Below are 18,547 nucleotides of genomic sequence, written 5' to 3'. Positions count from 1 at the left end.
TTTAAGCCAACTTTTTCACTCTCCTCTTTCACTTTCATCAAGAGGCTTTTTAGTTCCTCTTCACTTTCTGCCATAAGGGTGGTGTCATCTGCATATCTGAGGTTATTGATATTTCTCCCAGCAATCTTGATTCCAGTTTGTGTTTCTTCCAATCCAGCGTTTCTCATGATGTACTCTGCATATAAGTTAAATAAACAGGGTGACAATATACAGCCTTGACGTACTCCTTTTCCTATTTGGAACCAGTCTGTTGTTCCATGTCCAGTTCCAACTTTTGCTTCCTGACCTGCATACAAATTTCTCAAGAGGCAGATCAGGTGGTCTGGTATTCCCATCTCTTTCAGAATTTTCCACAGTTTATTGTGATCCACACAGTCAAAGGCTTTGGCATAGTCAATAAAGCAGAAATAGATGTTTTTCTGGAACTCTCTTGCTTTTTCCATGATCCAGCAGATGTTGGCAATTTGATCTCTGGTTCCTCTGCCTTTTCTAAAACCAGCTTGAACATCAGGAAGTTCACGGTTCACATATTGCTGAAGCCTGGCTTGGAGAATTTTGAGCATTACTTTACTAGAGTGTGAGATGAGTGCAATTGTGCAGTAGTTTGAGCATTCTTTGGCATTGCCTTTCATGATGAGCCAACTCATTGGAAAAGACCCTGATGCTGAGAAAGATTGAAGGCAGGAGGAGAAGGGGACGACAGTGGACAAAATGGTTGGGTGGCATCACCAACTCAATGGACATGAGTTTGAGCAAGCTCTGGGACATAGTGAAGGACCGGGAAGCCTAGCGTGCGGCAGTCCAGGGGGTTGCAAAGAGTCGGACACGACTGAGTGACTGAACAACAATGAAGGACAGCATCAGGCTGGCTCCCGTGTCATTTCAGTGTTGTCCCCATTCGTTTTTGAGCAGTTCTTTGCCTTGTTCTTGCCCTGAAACTGAAAGACATCTCTGCACAGAGTGCTGCGAAGTTTTATTAGGGCATGCACTTAAGAGACCAAAATCTGGGCGCCAGGTATGCTCACTGCTGCTTGTTGTCACTGTCTCAAGCCCCTTCAGTGGGCAGAGCCAGCAAATGTATTTCTAGAATAATTCATGAGTTTACCTACAAATCACTAAGAAAATGTTAGGCCACCCAAAAGAAGACATAGGAAGCAACAGAGAACATTGTTCCCACCCTAAAGCTGAGAAAAAGCCTGGTAATCTACAGAATCATAATTTTTCTTAAGCTCTTCAGAGAGCTGAGAATACAAGAAAACAAAATAACCTAAATTCCCAACAGAAGGCCCTCCAGAGGAGAGACAGGCCATGAGAAGGGTTCTGCCCATGGCAGAACATGAGATTAAGAGGCAGCCACTATACAAACACCAACGATGAAACCAGGCGCTGTCCCACATGCTTTTATTCGCTCTTCTGGTATTCAAAACAACTGTATAAGATAAAAAAATTACTTGTGGGTCAAACGTAACCAACAGAGGAACTAAAAATCATGATACAACTATATTGAGAGGCAATGTAGAGGACTTCTGATACGTAAGAGAGGCCAAGAGATAAGGCCTAAAACTGATAAACTGAACTGTGTGTGCATGCTCAGTCGCTCTACCGTGTCTGACTCTTCGTGATCCCGTGGACCATAGCCCACCGGGCTTCTCTGTCCATGAATTTTTGCAGGCAAGAATACTGGAGTGGGTTGCCATTTCCTTCTCCAGGGGATCTTGCCAGCATAGGGATTGAACCCGTGTCTCCTGGATCGGCAGGCAGGTTCTTTACCACCGCGCCACCTGGGACGCCTCCTACACGAATTTCACGGGAAAATGGTTATGATGCAAATTTCAAGTTTTGTGGGGGGTTTTTAAACTGCAATTTTAAAAAGTAGCATCATAGGTATACTAATTAGTGGTAACAGCTAGAATAACCAGGTAAAATTATTTTCTATGTGGAGTTATACTTCAGATAGGAAAGGGTAAGATGAGGAATTGGTTTCATTCTAACATTATTTGAACTATTACATTTTATTTTTTTAAATATGTATTAGCTTGTAATTTTTTCTAACTCTGATGAAAAGACCTCCTTACCTTTATCTGTAAGACATCAAGTGGAACTGTCTCTCCTTTCACAATGGCAAGTGTAGCATCTGTAATATGTCTAAAAGGTAACAAGAAGGAAATTATTACATTGTGAAGAATAAGCAGCAGTTACCCCCAAGACACACACACCCACGTATACACACACTCACCACCCCCAAACCCATTCCTGCCCAGAGTACCAACAGATGAATTAGGAAAAAGACATATCCCTTCGAAATACCCCCAAGAAAACAGAATGAAGGAGTACAAAAGAATTGCTGATACACATAGAGTGGAAGGCTCTAATACAGACTCAAAAAGAAGGCTTCAGCAAAGAGAAGTTTATAGGAAGCACTGATCATTTATTTACTTCACACTTACTGAGGGTCTGCATTGTGTCCAACTCTTATCATTGGAAATTATGATAAATAAATAACATCTTTCATTCATTGTAACAAAGTCAAGCACTTCAAAAACCATACAGCTTTTTACTCTAATAATCTGAAGGATAACTAAAGGACAGGACTGGGCCTCCCTGGTTGGCTCAGTGGTAATGAATCCGCCTGCCAGCGCAGGAGACATGAATTCGATCCCCTGATTCAGGAAGATTCCAAATGCTGCAGAGCAACTAAGCCCATGTGCCCCAATACCAAGCCTGTGCTCTAGAGCCAAGGAGCCGCAACTGCTGAGCTCGCGTGCCGCAAGTACTACAGCCCGTGTGCCCTGGAGCCCGTGCTGCACAAGAGAAGTCACCACGATGAGAAGTCCACACACCGCAACTAGAGAGCAGCCCCTACTTGCCCCAATTAGAGAGAAGTCCACACAGCAACAGAGACCCAGCACAGCCATAAATAAAAATAAACAATAACATTATTTTAAAAAAGAAAAAAAAGCAACTACGTATCTCTGGTGTGGGGATTACATTCAAAAAAAGAAAAAAATAATAAAGGCCAAGATTCGTTGAAGTTATTTTAGAAAAATATAATACATCCTCAAAATATACACGTTAGTGCTTGGATGACTTTCTGGGTTCCCTAGTAAGCAAGCTGAAACTTAATAAACAACCTCATTTACTTTCTCAAATTTCTCTTTATCCCATTTTCCCCTCCAAGACAGATGCTATGTGGGAAGCAGGTAGAAGTCTAGAAAATGAGATTCAATTTAGGAGAAAGCAAGATGCATGATCACCGGTTCAGATTAATTCGATATAAATATATTAATTTCAAAGGAAGTTATCAGAAAGAATCCTAAAGTTCCGTGCTTGCTCTGAGTGGTACCTAGCACATTAAGAGGTTTAAGAAGTGCTTTTGAGAGGCTGACCTTTAAAAAATGTTCTGACTGAAAAATGCCTTTCCATATTAATTTTTTTCAAAATTGCTTGGCAGAAGATGGTTAACATGCAACCTTAAATTTGTCATCCTCTGGCAATAATTGAAAGTACTAAATAAAGCTGCCCTGTAGCATGGAACAGCTATTTTTTAGGCTTATTTATCGGCAACATTCCGAATTCAAAATTCCTTTTTCTTCTGTAGTAATTATGGTACAACAAATCTTGACAGCAATGCAAAAAGCAAAGCCTTGTTCTTTTAAATAGCCTCAGGCACCTGCCATGTTAAGAGGGTCTACAAAATTCTGAACCCAGGGCAGACCGACTTAATTACCTAAGAGCCCTGGGGCATGCTTATAAATTAAGTTTTAAAAATCTTCAAATTATAAATAGAAGCAGCAACAACATTAGTTTAACTACAGGGAAAATCAGCTCTCAAGACACTGAGGGCTATCTAAGGACTTGAGGGCGGGCGCCCAGCACAGACCCTGGCTTTGGATAGGTGAGGGATTCTCCCAGGAATGCCGTCTGCCTCTGCATTGCTGACATATTCGGTAACGCTGGCAAGCAGTTCGAATAATCTACACTGACAGGCGGAAAGAACAGCTATCACAAGTGATCAAGACCCGAACCAGACAGGATTTGTCTCTGACAAGCAAAAACGTTTAACTCACTGGGTGTCATATTTATTGTCCCTCCGAAATTCTAAACCAGGGGAAAATATACAGCAAAATGAAATGCCACGTTCGGCTGCAGGAAGACTGGTAAAGGACTGGATAGATGAAGACTTGAGGCATGAGGGACATTTTAATAAAGACCTGATATTAGTGTATGTCTACATTTATGCCTAATCTGTGATATATGGACCAAGGCTTTTATCTAAAACAAAGAACTGAATTGTTAAAAGATATAGGATGACTCCTAAAATTAAACAGCAATAATAAATCCATAAAACCAGTCGATTCAAAATCCGCAAGCAGAACTGGACAGCCACATGCAGAAGAATGAAACTGCACCACTAGCTTACACCAGACGCAAAGATAAACTCAAAATGGTTTAAAGACCTGAATGTAGTAAGACCTGAAACCATAAAACTCCTAAAAGAAAAGAGGGTAAGCTTCTTGACGTAAGACTTGGTGATGATTTCTGAATCTGAAACCAAAAGCAACAAAAGCAAAAATAAAAAAGTGGGACTACATTATACTAAAAACCTTCTGGAGAGCAAAGGAAACCAGCAACAAAATGAAAAGGCAACCTGAGGAATGGGAGGAAATATTTGCAAGTCATATATTTGCTAAGTGGTTAATATCCAAAACATATAAATATCTCATACAACAGAGGAAAAAAAAATCCACTTGAAAAATGACCAGATGATTGGAGCAGACATTTTTCCAAAGAAGACATACAGATGGCCACATGTACATGAAAAGATGGCCCGGAAGCATGAAACTTCAGGGAAAAGCAAATTGAAACACATAGAGATATCCCCTCATACCCGTGAGAACGGCTATTATCAAAAAGATAAGAAATAACAAGTGTTATGGAGGATGTGGAGAAAAGGGAACCCTTGTTCACTGTTGGTGGGAATGTTAAATTGATACAGCCACTGTGGAAAACAGTATGGAGATTCCTCAAAGAGTTAAAAATAGAACTACGATACAATTCAGCAAGGCCACTTCTAGCTATTTATCCAAAGAAAACAAAAGCACTAACTCTCAAGATATATGCACCATATTTGTTGCAGCATTATTTACAATAGCTAAGATATGGAAACAAGCCAAGTGTCCACTGACAGGTGAACGGATAGAGAATATGTGATACATGTATATGTTCGTGCACACACACAGTATTCAGCAATAAAAAAGAATGAAATTATGCCATTTGCAACAGCATGGATGAACTGGAGGGTGCTACGCTAAGTGAAGTTAAGTCAGACAGAGAAAGACAAATACTATATGATCTCACTTACATGTGGGTGGCATCTAATGACACGGAACAGATTGGTGTTTGTCAGAGGTGGGGTGAGAGAGGCGGGCAAAACAGGTGAAGGGGGTCAAAAGTTACAAAATAAGTAAGTTGTGGGGACGGAAGGTATAGCGTGGCAACTAATGCTAATACTGTGCTGTATGTCTGAAAGTTTTAAAGAGAGCATATCTTAAAAGCTCCCCTTGTAAGGGAAAAAATTCTGTAACTACTGTCAGGTGGCAGATGTCAACTCCACTTACTGTGGTGATATACACATATTGAATCATTGTGTGGTACATCTGAGACGAATATATTGTTGTATGTCCATTACACTTTAAAAGAAAAATCCCAAAGCAGAAATAAAAAAATAATCCAAAACAGAAAATCACTTGCATATTGTTATTGTCATTGATTCGGAAGGTTATAAACAGAAATGCCTTGAGAATATTTCAGTTCATTCATTCAACAAACACTATTTATTGACCTCTCCAATGTGTCACAAAGCCTTAATGATCAGGCATTTAAAAAGGATAACCAACAAGGACCCACTGAATAGCACAGGGAACTCGGAGCAATGTTATGTGACAGCCTGGACAGGGGGTAGTTTGGAGGAGAAGAGATACATGTATATGCATGGCTAAGTCCCCTCACTGTTCACCTGAAATTATTAACAACATTGTTAATTGGCTATATCCTAATACAAAACGAAAAGTTTAAAAAATAAACAAAGATCAGGCAACTGACAATAAGAACCTGATAAGGATGTGTCCAAGATTCTATTTCTAATCAAAGTCACAACTCAAATTCAAGATTCCCATCTTCTTGAAAGACTCAATTTTTGTTTACATAATGCTTTCAAAAGAAAAGTGCAATGGTAACAATTTGCCTGACTCCTGAAGACAGTGGTAGACTCACAGCAATTTAATTTAGATGTCAGGGCTGCACTGCTTTCTGTCTACTCTCTCTGTACTGCCTTCTACTTTAGGCGTTCACTAAAGGAGGTAACTATATTTGGTTGTTTTAGCTCCTTATATTATCAAGGTAATGGAGCCAAGACAGCTGGCTCGGTCTCCTTGGGGGATTTGCTATTTGTCATCATGCATACTTAACGCAAACAAATGAGCACTGCGAATCTGTCTTCACCAGAGGATCTTACAGCACAAAGGCACACAAACAGTACGCCTGGATCAGCAAAGCTAACTTCATAAGAAAAAAAGGACATCAGTATTCATTGCCATACCTCACCTGGGGACTTAATATTAGATCACCAGGGTCCCACCACCCAACAGAGAAACTTCCCAATCAACTGAATGCTTGAACTCTGATCTCCTCCTCTTAATGATCTGAAGTTTCAGGCTAGCAAAACTCAAAAAGAAAACTGTATCACACATGCGGATCTGCCATTCCCAGGCTCTCTCACCCACAAATGCTACCATCCCACACTGACAACCTACTGGACTTTGTTTCCACTTTCGGCAAAGAGTGTCTGACTCAAACTACTGGTCTGGCCCAGTGGGATGAATCCGATGGGAATCTTACTGAAGGTAGCCTGGGGGGAAGAAAATGAGAGGGAAGTTTTATTGTTATGGTCAGAAAATGAGATTGAACAAAGAGGCACAGACGTGTCCATAAAACAAAGAAAGTGACCCTGGCCCTGCCTCCCTGTCTTCCTTCCCACGCCCCTAGACCAGCCATCATGCAATCCTGAGGAAGCAGTTTCTAGAACAAGGCAGTTCATGAACAACAAAACTTCAAATTTGGAAGAAATACTTGAATACTCACTAATACCAATGGGTTGAAAGAAATTTGGTTAAGAAAATGAGTGTCTTGGATATTACGTAACTGCATGACTGTGACAGAGTATATTACGTTGCCACACTATTTGACAAAGTTGCAGATAAAATTCAATTAAAAAAGTCTAACATTGGTATAGTGACTGAGGACAGGTGAAACTGCCTTGTAAACTATTGCAAGTATAACCAAGGCTAAGAGAAAATGCAAGGTCAAATAGCAGAAGAATGGCATCGCAGAGGACTTAACTAAATGCTACAAATACTAATAGATACTGTAAGGTTCTAAAGACTATTTTGAGCTCAATCTATTATTACTAAGGGACTGTGAAGGATCTTCTTCCTTGTGGTTACTTTCTTTTTTCTTGTTGTATTTCTTATTTAAAATACTTTAAATTATTGTAGAAAAGTGGATAAAATAATCTCACAACACCCATGTAACTAAGACCCAGATTTGGCAAATATTACATTTTGCCATATTTGCTTCAGAGTTTTAAGAGAGAACTTGATGCAGATGCAGTTCAAGTCCCTTCTCACCCTCTTCCTCTTTCCCTTCCCCCAAAGGAAACCAGCCATCCATCATCATAGACTTGGTACAATTCCTTTCCATCCACGTTATTATCCTTTGACTACACAGTTGATGCTTCCATCAACAGTATCTTTGTTCTCTGAATTTTAAAACTTTGGAGAAATGCATAACATGCTTTGGCAACCTGACTTTTTTATTGAATATTTTTTAGATTTACCACGTAGATGTTTGTAAGTCTAGTTCATTCATTTTAACTGTTGTGTGGCTTCCAACATATGAATATACCACGGTTTATTAATGAAGGAATCCTTTGAGAAAAAGATTTTATAAGGAAATTTTATAGTTTAAACAACTCTTGGTTAAAAAAAAAAAAAAACAAAACATTGGATATTCTAGATTCCCAAAGCAGGAAAAGTCCGCCACGGGTTAATAAAAGTGTTCTATGACAGGCAGATTTTACTTTCTAAAATCCAAGGAAGCAAAACTTGTTCCCACCTTAAAACATGAAATAGGGAGGAAAGGAGGGAGGGAGTGAGGAAGGGAGGAATAAAGAAAGAGGAGCAAAGTAAAAGTCAAAATGCAATTATTCTTATTTTAAAGCTCACCTCATCTTCTCTTCGAAGAACTCCAGTAATAACCTAAAAATGTTTAAAAAAATTATTATAAACACCTTGTAGTTCCTTTATCATAAAATAATTGGATTCAATTTTCATGGACCACAAACTTGTTCCTGTTTTCTTCCTAGAAACTATGTCAAAAGATGTATTGGTTCTTAAAACACAAACCATTCTCCAATAAGATCAGAGCTAAATTAGGTTTTATTCTTCACCTGGGATCAATAGGACTATAAAGACTAAGACAAAATAATTATGAAACCTCCACATTATATTAGCAAAATTATGTTTTAAGTTCGATAAGATGGGTCACTCAGAAGCCTGCTCTCAATAAAAGTTTCTTATCGATGAATACAAAGACAAGGGGAATTGTGTTCCCTCTATAAAAAGACATTTTTAATTTTAATTTTTACATAATTTACTTTTCACTTTTAAACTATAACGCACAAGTCTTGTAAAAACTGTAAAAAATACCTGAAGAAAAAATACTTCCTCATTAACCCACCAGACATCATTAGTGAGTTGTTTACATTCTGTTACATTTCTCTCCAATTCCTTTTTTTTTTAATCAGGGCATAGTTTTATGCCTAGATTATACCAGATACACAATTTGGTTATCTTTCTTAAAAACATTTTGTGAAGTCAAGGCCGACGCCAATCTTCTCCGCCATCTCCTGCCGCCCTGAACTTTGGGATGAAATGGGGCTCTGCTGTGGCCCACTTCATTCTTTGCTGGCATGCTATCTGTTTTCTTCACACTTCATTAAAAAGCCATAAAAACAATTACAAGATCATTAGCACAGCCTTTTTAAAGAAGCAGCTTACTAAGGCTCACATGGTTGCTAAATTAAACACAGGACAATGCCCTGCCTGCTGGGAGCTCTTGACCCACAAACACCAGGAAACCAGAGGCAGAGGCAAAAGGCAAGAAATGAGGTCCGGAGGCAGCGTCTACACAGGCCGGGCGACTGGGGGGAGGGGCCCTGCACGGGGCTCTTCAGGGGCTTCCAACACACAATGAAGGGCCTGGTCTACTGCCCTGGAAGAGAAGAGCACTCCCAGGGCAATATGCTTACTGTCCCAGGCAAGCAATATGGAAAAGGGACTGCAGAACAAAGGCAGGACACACACTGGAACATGGAACCTCTGCCTCTAAAGGCACCATTGGGAGGTAACACTGCCTAGGATGGAAATGATATGAGAATGGACACAGGCCTTCTTTTAAAAAGGGAATCATTATTGAAGTTTTACAAGAAACCTTCCCATAATTGAAACTACAATTCCATAATAAATAGGGCTACTGCAGAAGAGTCGTCAAAATGTAAAAAGCATTTCACACCCAGCACCATTTTGTACCGTTTTATTCCACTTTGTCTACCTTCAATTTGATAGAACAAAAACCTTTCTATGTGCTGGGTTCAGAATTTATACAAAACAATGAAATAAAAGGAAAAATGTAATGCTATGCTTGCTTCACAGAGAAAACAATCCTAGAAAGAATGGATTACCAAGAAATCATTTCCTTAAACGATAATCACTTTATGCCCCCGCTCTAAGATCTCACTTCTATTTTCCTCATTTTCAAAATGGCTCCAGACAGAAAAGTGGCCATACCTCTTGCAAAGTCCCGTCACCTCCAGCAACAATGATCACATCTGTGTTTTCCATCAGTTCCAGGAGTTTCTTGGCCTGGCCCTCATAATCTGTCTGCAATACAAAGGAAGACTTTGGTAAATGTATCATCCCTAGAGCCGCAAGGCCAAAGGTCTAAACATGTAGAAGTTTCTTTACAGTTTTACACTGTATCTTTTCTTAAATTCATAATTGATGCATATGAAAAACTAAATATCTGCTAAAGCAACTAGTTATGGTTTTTATAGTTTTATATGTTTAGAGCTGGAAGGGACCTCAGAAACCATCTAGTCAGCTCCTTGCTTTAAAAATAAAATTCAAACTCAAACTGATGTGTCTCAGTTACAGTTAGCCAATCAGGGGACTCATTTTCAGTCCAGTGCAGATTTTACTATTCATTTATCCAATGACTTTCATCTGAAAGCAAGAGGTCAAATGTATACGCAAATAAGGAGAAACAGATATAATGAAAAGAGCACAGATTTGAGAGCCCAAGAGACCCAGATTAAACCCCAACTCTATTTTTAGCTGAGTGGCTTTAAACCCTCAAGATCTTAATTTCCTTATCAATGAAATCATGTGTACGGGAAGAAAGGGTAAGAGATTTCTTGTGCAAAGCAAACAGTAAGGTACCTGTTCTTAACTGGTACTGTGTAAATAACGGCTTTCCCAGTGGCTCAGCTGGTAAAGAACCCGCCTGCCAACGCAACAGATGCAGATTCAATCTCTGGGTCGGGAGGATCTCCTGAAGAAGGAAATGGCAATCTGCTCCAGTATTCCTGCCTGGAAAATTCCATGGATAGAGGAGCCTGGTGGGCTACAGTCCATGGGGTTGCATAGAGTTGGACACGACAGAGCGACTAAAACCAAATACTGGATTTTAACAGATGTAAAGGTAATGCAATTAATAATAAGGAAACACTATCTCCTGTGGACATTTTACTAGCCAAACTAATAGGCAAAAATTAAGAGACTTGAGGTTTCAGATGGGCTAAAGCACCCAGCCATAGTCAACACAGAAAAGAAAATGAAGTCCCTACACTAACATCCTCTCATCTCATGAAGTACGGTTCTACTTCTATCCTGAAAAACTCAAAGACTGGCTTTGTAGTTATACATTTGCAAACACATCTTTTTTCACACTTAACAGCTTATTAGAAAGGATTTAGATGAACAAATGAAGAGGTACCCGGGGCAAACTGTGTGGAGAGGGGCATCCCATGCCCTCTCTGGTACACCACTTCTCAGATCTCCACAGGTTCACCAGCCCTGAAGCTCTCTGAACCCTGTCCCTTCGGATTTTTATGTTGGTTTCATTACATATCCATGGTTGATTAAATTGTTGCCCTCTAGTAGTTGAGCTCAATCAATCCAAATATTTCATTAAAAAAAAAAAAGAATATATGTTGATCCTAATTTAAAAGGAGGCCTTGTAAACATCCTGAAATAGGTGACCACTGGTAATCTGCAAGGGTTCTCCAAGAACAAGGCTCTCAGACTATTCTCATCTTTGACAGATTACTAGATAAGAAGATATGGGAATCCAAACAGACATTCTATCTGGTCCTCAGCAAGGCACCTGGCAAGCTATTTGATAATATCCTTGGGAACAAGGTGGAGATAAGTGGGAACAATACTCTGGGATACAAATGGGTGAACTGATTACCAAGTGAACATCTATGCTCTAAGTAACATGCCCCCAAGGGAGGAACATCAAATTGTAGGCAGATTCCTGATGACATTTTTTTAGGGCTCTCCTTTCAGCCTTTTCCTGCATAACACTTGATCAACAAGGAGAGGAAAGGTCATTTACTGAATATATAAGTGATACAAACCTGACAATCTTGCCCGTCCTGACTTCTCCAACCTCATCCTCTCTGCCTGTCTCTCTTTGTTCATCCTCCTCTAACTACACTGGCCTTCATACTCTTCCTCAAACACCCACAAATACTCTGCAGAGCCTCTGAACGTGCAGCATGCTGGCCCTGGATCCTCTCCCTCGCCCACCTGCATGACTCACATTTCCTCCAGGTCTCTTTCAAAGGGCATCTTATAAAACCAGCCTTCTTTGGCTTCCTGGACTAAACTAACACCCCCATTACTTTTCTTATCCCTCTTGACTTTTCCTCTTGGCACTCACCACCACCTGACAAATCGTAAGTTTTTTTATATACGTTTATCATGTGCATCCCTTCTTTTCCCACTTTAGAATTTCTCTGAGGGCAGACAGGGAAAATGTTTTGTTCAGACTGTATCCTCAATACCTAGAACAGAGTTTACTTTATAGGAGGTGCTGTGGTTGTTTAGTTGCCAAGTAGTGTCTGACTCTTTGTGACCCCAGGGACTGCAGCCCACGAGGTTCTTCTGTCCATGGGATCTCCCAGGCAAGAATACTGGAGTGGGTTGCCATTCTCTTTTCCAGGGGATCTTCCCGACCCACGGATCAAACCCACATCTGATGAGTTGGCACGTGGATTCTTTACCACTGGGCCACCTGGGGTACTCAAATATTTGCAAGAAAAAGTGAAAAATAGGAATGAGTACAGGAATGAAAGAACCAAAATTTCAAAAGACACTGACATATTTAACAGACCATAATTTAAAAGATTACATTAATACGGATGATATATTTGAGGCTCTAACCTTAAGAGGAAAATTCTAAATGCACCAAAGAGAAAGGAGAAAGAGTGGCCTAAGGATGCAAAAAACTCAAATTTTATACCTTTCATAAAAATTAACTCAAAATGGATCACAGATCTAAATGCAAATAAAAAACTATAAAATCTCTAGAAAATAACATAGTTGAGGATCTAGATGATCCTGGGTTTGGTGATGAGTCTTTAAATAAATCACCAAAAGCAACCCTAAAAGAAAAAATTGGTAAGTTGGACTTTCTTAAAATTAAAAAGATAAGTAAAAATTATACCCGGCAAAAACTAACCAAAGTAAGCTAGTATGGTTAACTAATAACACTAAATAAAATAGACCACACTAAAAGGCAGCATTAATGCTAAAGGGTTATGCATTATGACGGGTTCAAAATGCAAGAAAAATGAAATAATTTGAAATGTGAATGCGTCTACTGACATAGTCTTAAAATATAAAAGAGCAAAAGTGGATAAAACTACATTGAGAAATAGACAAATCTATCCAGTGGGATATTTCTAATACCTCTTTCTGAATAATCTATAGTTAAAACAGAAGAAAACAGTAAGGACATTATAAGTTTTGAACTACACAATTAACAGACTTGACTTACTGGGCATATATAGAACATGGTACCCAATAACTGATACCCGTTCTTTTCAGGCATACATAAAACATTTATGAAAACAAACCACATGGCGAGGCCATAAAACAAATTTCAACCAACCTTAAAATACTGGAATTATATACACTACATTCTTTGACTATAGCACAATTAAATCAGAAATCATTAACAGAAAGATGGGGAAAAGTTTTAGATTTGAAAATTTTAAAACATGACTAACTCACAGGTCAAATAAAAATCATGATGAAAATTAGAAAATATTTAGAACTGAATGATAATGAAAATATATCAAAACTTCCAGGATGTAGCTGAAGCACCAAACACTAGGAAAGAAGGGTGAAAATTAATGAAATGCATATTCAAGTTAAAATGTCAGAACAGCAGAAGCAGAAAAAAAAAAATCCAAAGAAAGGAGAATGAAGGAAACAGTGAAACAAACATAAATAAAGGGATCAACAGGCCAAAAAATGGTTCTTGGCAAGATTAAATTGACACAGCCCTCACATGACTGGGAGGCAAAAAAAAGATGGTATGGATAAACAATAAAACAATATTGAGCATGCCAATGATTTATTTCATATGGTACAGAAATTTAAAAGAAGATTTTATGAACAACGTGATGCCTATTAATTTGAAACCTTAGACGAAATGCAGAAATTCCTTTAAAATTTTTAACCTTACTAATACTAATGGAACATCTTGATGTACTTCTACAGGCACTAAAGAAACTTAATACACACATACAAAAAAATTTCCCTTCAAAGAAAGCTCCAGTCAGGCCCAGGTGGTTCTACTTTTGAGTTCAACCAAACATTCCAGGGATAAATAGTATCAGTCTTAAATGACCATTCTCAGCTCTCTTATACTAGAGTCTGCAGTATACATTACAGGTTCTAAAATAAGCGCCAGTGTTCCCCTCTTTCCCACCCCTGGAGGCAGACAACTGGAAGACCCTCTCTCAGACAAGGTGCAGTTCAGCACTGCATGGTCAATTGGACTAAATGCCCATCCAACCTCTAAGATTCAATGAAAGTGTCTAATATTAAAAATCAGTAAACCACAGACTTAAAAACAGGTGACACAGTGATTTTTACCCAATACATACACCTATATACACACCATACACAAAGCACTTAAAGTCAACAAAGTGGGGCCTTGAGGCATCTTCTGAAGTACACATTCCCTCTCATTTATTTCTGACCCCCTTTCTTCATATCCAAATCTTGAAAATTCTAAAGCTTTACCACTTAAAATTCCTCACCAGAGGTAATTCCTTATCAGAAAGAAAATGTTTACCTGTCTGCCAAGAAATTAATTACTCAAACTTGAAGTTTTTTGTTTTTTTAAAGAGTCAGAAGAATTCTTACAGCTATAACAACTTTTCATCTTCTAAGAGACAAGAGTTCCAAGTCCTATCTTTCAGAGGAAAGGAACCAGGTTCATGGCTCCATTTAATCCTATTCTGAAAATGAAAAGCTGAGAGTGGTTGGGAAAAACAATATAATTGTATTAATTATCAGAAGAAGAACACAACGTTGATTTCTCTGTTCTTACCTCCTTACGTGATAAACGATTTCTGCTAAGAAGTAAAGAGAACAGGATATAAGGAGGGGTGGCTTGGATAAAATTAACACTCTAGAGCAATTCTCACCTTAACGATAGTAACATCCATGCCAGATAAGTATAAAATCGGGGCAGCATTTTTTTCAAATAGAGTCCTGGCTTTGCTGTAAACAAAGGAAAAAATACAAATATTTTAACAGGAGTGCTCAGGAGGGAAAATAAAAAGCCCAACTATCTTCTCTAGAATAGGACGAGGAACAGCCTAGCGCACACAGGCTTCCTCTATGTGTTCAACCCAGGAAGCTAATGATGAGTAATGAATGGGTTTCTCTGGGTAGAAACACGGACTCTCTCACTCTAGCCCCCAGGAGCTTGCCCCTATCCATATGGGATGCTTACAGTTCACATTCTAGCTCCCCCAGGGGACTTTTTTTTTTTTTACACTAGATATGGCTCCAGTCTAGCAACAACGTCTGATTCATTCAACAAGCACTACCGACCTTCTACTGTGTGCTAGACACATAGGAGTGGGACAAACAAGAGGACAAGGCAGACAAACAAACGTGTGATTCAGGTAAAATGTAACAAGCCCTCAAGGGACTTCTTATAGTCCACTGGTGGACTGAGAATGTATTTAACATTTTTCATGTAGTCTGAGAGAACAGATTGAACCAAAGAGAGTATTGCTTAATTCTGACTCAGTGAACACAACCTTTGAAGGAAAGAGACATCATTTTTAACAATTTCAAATACTAGGAGTATCTCCATTTCTTGAGTTTTACCCCTGTAGTGAAATCCCTGGAGAAAGAGCAAAACTCTTTTCCATGGAGGCAGAATTTCTGCTGGGAAAGGGAGAAGTTCTAAATTACCTAATCTTACTATGGATATTTGGTAGCCTGGTGGCTCAGCTGGTACAGAATCTACCTGCAATGCGGGAGACCTGGGTTCCATCCCTGGGTTGGGAAGATCTCCTGGAGAAGGGAAAGGCTATCCACTCCAGTATTCTGGCCTGGAGAATTCCCTGGACTGTATAGTTCATGGGGTAGCAAAGAGCCGGACACAGCGGAGAGACTCTCACTGTCACTTTCTAAAACTCCCAGTCATGTGCTTCTCAGGGTAGCCCTGGCACATGGTCCACACCTCTCACAGGGACTTTTACCTTCTATGATGAATAGTGGTTCCCAAGACAGTCTTCAGGACTAGACTGGAAGCCTTGCAAAAACACACACCTAACCTTATTAGTCCTTGAGTCCTATGGCCTTTAGCATTATGAGTGGTATACTTAGAAGGTTATTCAGTAAGCACCTGGTACATTAATGCACTTATGAATGAATGAATAATCCATTCCAAATGTAGACAGGTATATTGTGAGGAAAAGGAAATGAGACAATTGTGGTATCCGATAACAACAGAAATAAAACTCTCTTAGGAGAGTTTGTGTGTTTTAAAAGTATCATAGACATCATTCTAGTAGTGACCCTTGTCCAATTCAGGTCAAGATTCAAAAACAAGAGCCTAGAAATCAAGGGATACAGAAGCTGCAGAAAGTTCCCAATCACAGAGTCTCAAGGTTGAATAAATGTTAAACATACCAATCAGCTGACGTCTTTTACTCAAATATTTTCAACTATCGTATCGCAAAACAGAAACAAAAACTAGCACTTTCAAAACAATCAACACCAAACATCTGACTTTTACATTCACACTTACCCAGTCCTCTATCAAAAAGATTATTTTTCTTATCAGTGAGGCATGCTTTGAATTTCTTAAGAATATTTTATACTAGAAAGAGATGCAAAAGTAGTGAATGAGGAACATGTAAAGTTATGCACAGACCAAATTCAACGTTCTTTAAAAAGAAGTAACTACCACATGGAATACAAAACATAAAACGTTTCTGATTATGAACGAAAACAGAAATTGAGAAACTTGAGCAAATTTTCACAAGAGACAAAAGAATAGCTTGAGCCAAGGGCCCACCTAGGCAGGTAATAAGCAAATGAAACAAACCGATCCTCCCACTTCTACGGCTCTGAATGCTTATTAGAATGAATGGGAAAGGCTAAATGGAAACTCCTCCTTCCCAAATCACCATTTCTGGGGCTTAGACCAACAATAAAAGGCTGAGCTGGTGATACTGTAAACACTCCTTCTTGCAGGACTGCTTTCATTAACAGGCTAGTAAGAAAGGTCAGGTGGAAGTGGATCAGATCTGTCTCTGGGAGGCAGGACTCTGGCGAAGTCTCAGGTGGCTGTATTAACCACTTATAACACACCTGTGGGCTCCTCTGAGCTAGCTTAGGAAATAACATTTGCAAAAGTACAATGAGGTATCACCTCACACACAGTCAAATGGCATCATCAAAAAAATCTACAAACAATAAATTCTGGAGAGTGTGTGGAGAGAAGGGAACCCTCTTACACTGTTGGTGGGGATGCAAATTGGTTCAGCCACCATGGAGAACAGTATGGAGGTTCCTTAAAAAACTGAAAACAGAGCTACCATATGATACAGTAATCCCACACCTGGGCATAACATATATTTGAAAAAGATGCAAACTCTAATTTGAAAGGATACATACATGCACCCTAATGTTCACAGCAGCACAATTTACAATAGCTAAAACCTGGAAGCAACCAAAGTGTCCATCGACAGATGAATGGATAAAGATGTGGTGTGTACACACACACATATGCATGCACACACACACACACGCACACACACACACACAGTGGAATATTACTCAGCCATAAAAAAGAATGAAATATTGTCATCTGCAACAACATGGATGGACCTAGAGATCATCACACTAAGTGAAATAAGTCAGAAAGAACGAGAAAAATTTTATATAATATTACTTACATGTGGTATGTAAAAAAAAATTATTTTAAAAACAGAAATAAACTCACAAACATAGAAAATAAACTTACGGCTACCAAAGTGGGGAGGGATAAATTAGGAGTATGGGATTAACAGATACACACTATTATATATAAATTAGATAAACAAAGAAGATTTACCAGTTAATTGTTTTTTTTTTTTTGCCAAGCAGCACATGGGATCTTAGTTCCCTGACCAGGGATTGAAACCGAGCCTCCCGCATTGGAAGTATGGCATCTTAATCACTGGACGGCCAAGGAAGTCCCAACAAAGATTTACTGTATAGCACAAGGAACTACATTCAATGTATTATAATAATCAATAATGGAAAAGGATCTGAAAAAATATATATGTATATATAACTGAATCATTCTGCTGTACATCTGAACCTAACACAATACTGTAACTCAACTATAATTTAAAAAAAAGAAAAAAATATCTGAACATTTGGGCCTTTATTCACATATTTATGTGATGCCACAGGTACAGACAATCTCGAAGATGAAAGTGAAGACATTTTTTTTCCTTCTAATGTTCCATATAAAAGATTGAAAAACAAGTGTTACCAGTACGAAATGTATTATTTATTATATAATTAAGGGTGAGATAGCACCAGAGTCAAATAAAAACTTTCTATACTACAGCAATTTCCAGGTTCCTGCACACACAAAAAATAATTACTCCTTAATGTATTATGTATTAATGCTAAACACAGTTATCTTATTTCCTAAAGCTCTAATGTAGTTTTAAACCAGTACTACATAATGAAATAGCTACATGATAAATTATAAATTATGTGTCAGGGCAAAGCCAAGATGACAAAAATAGTACAATTAAGTAGCGAAAGCGATTTCAGAGTGACTGCTTCCTAGAAGCATGCAGGATTCACCTTGTCAAAGCGGACCATGA

General features: G+C 38.8%; 1 protein-coding gene across 1 annotated transcript in view; it reads right to left on the bottom strand.

The window, feature by feature from the left end:
- AGK (acylglycerol kinase) overlaps positions 1-18,547 on the bottom strand; it is a 99,720-nt gene that overhangs the window by 38,569 nt on the left and 42,604 nt on the right. The window contains exons 5-9 of the mRNA XM_010855026.1: positions 14,846-14,921; positions 9,906-9,998; positions 8,283-8,315; positions 6,813-6,907; positions 2,076-2,145 (exon numbers count right to left, since the gene is read on the bottom strand). Coding sequence (XP_010853328.1) covers positions 2,076-2,145; positions 6,813-6,907; positions 8,283-8,315; positions 9,906-9,998; positions 14,846-14,921 — 367 coding nt within the window. The remainder of the gene's footprint in view (positions 1-2,075; positions 2,146-6,812; positions 6,908-8,282; positions 8,316-9,905; positions 9,999-14,845; positions 14,922-18,547) is intronic.

This window comes from Bison bison, unplaced genomic scaffold (assembly GCF_000754665.1).
Source record: "Bison bison bison isolate TAMUID 2011002044 unplaced genomic scaffold, Bison_UMD1.0 scf7180017864352, whole genome shotgun sequence".
NCBI lineage: Eukaryota > Metazoa > Chordata > Mammalia > Artiodactyla > Bovidae > Bison > Bison bison.
Note: the sequence above shows the minus strand (reverse complement) of the source record. Positions and strands in the feature narration are given on the sequence as shown.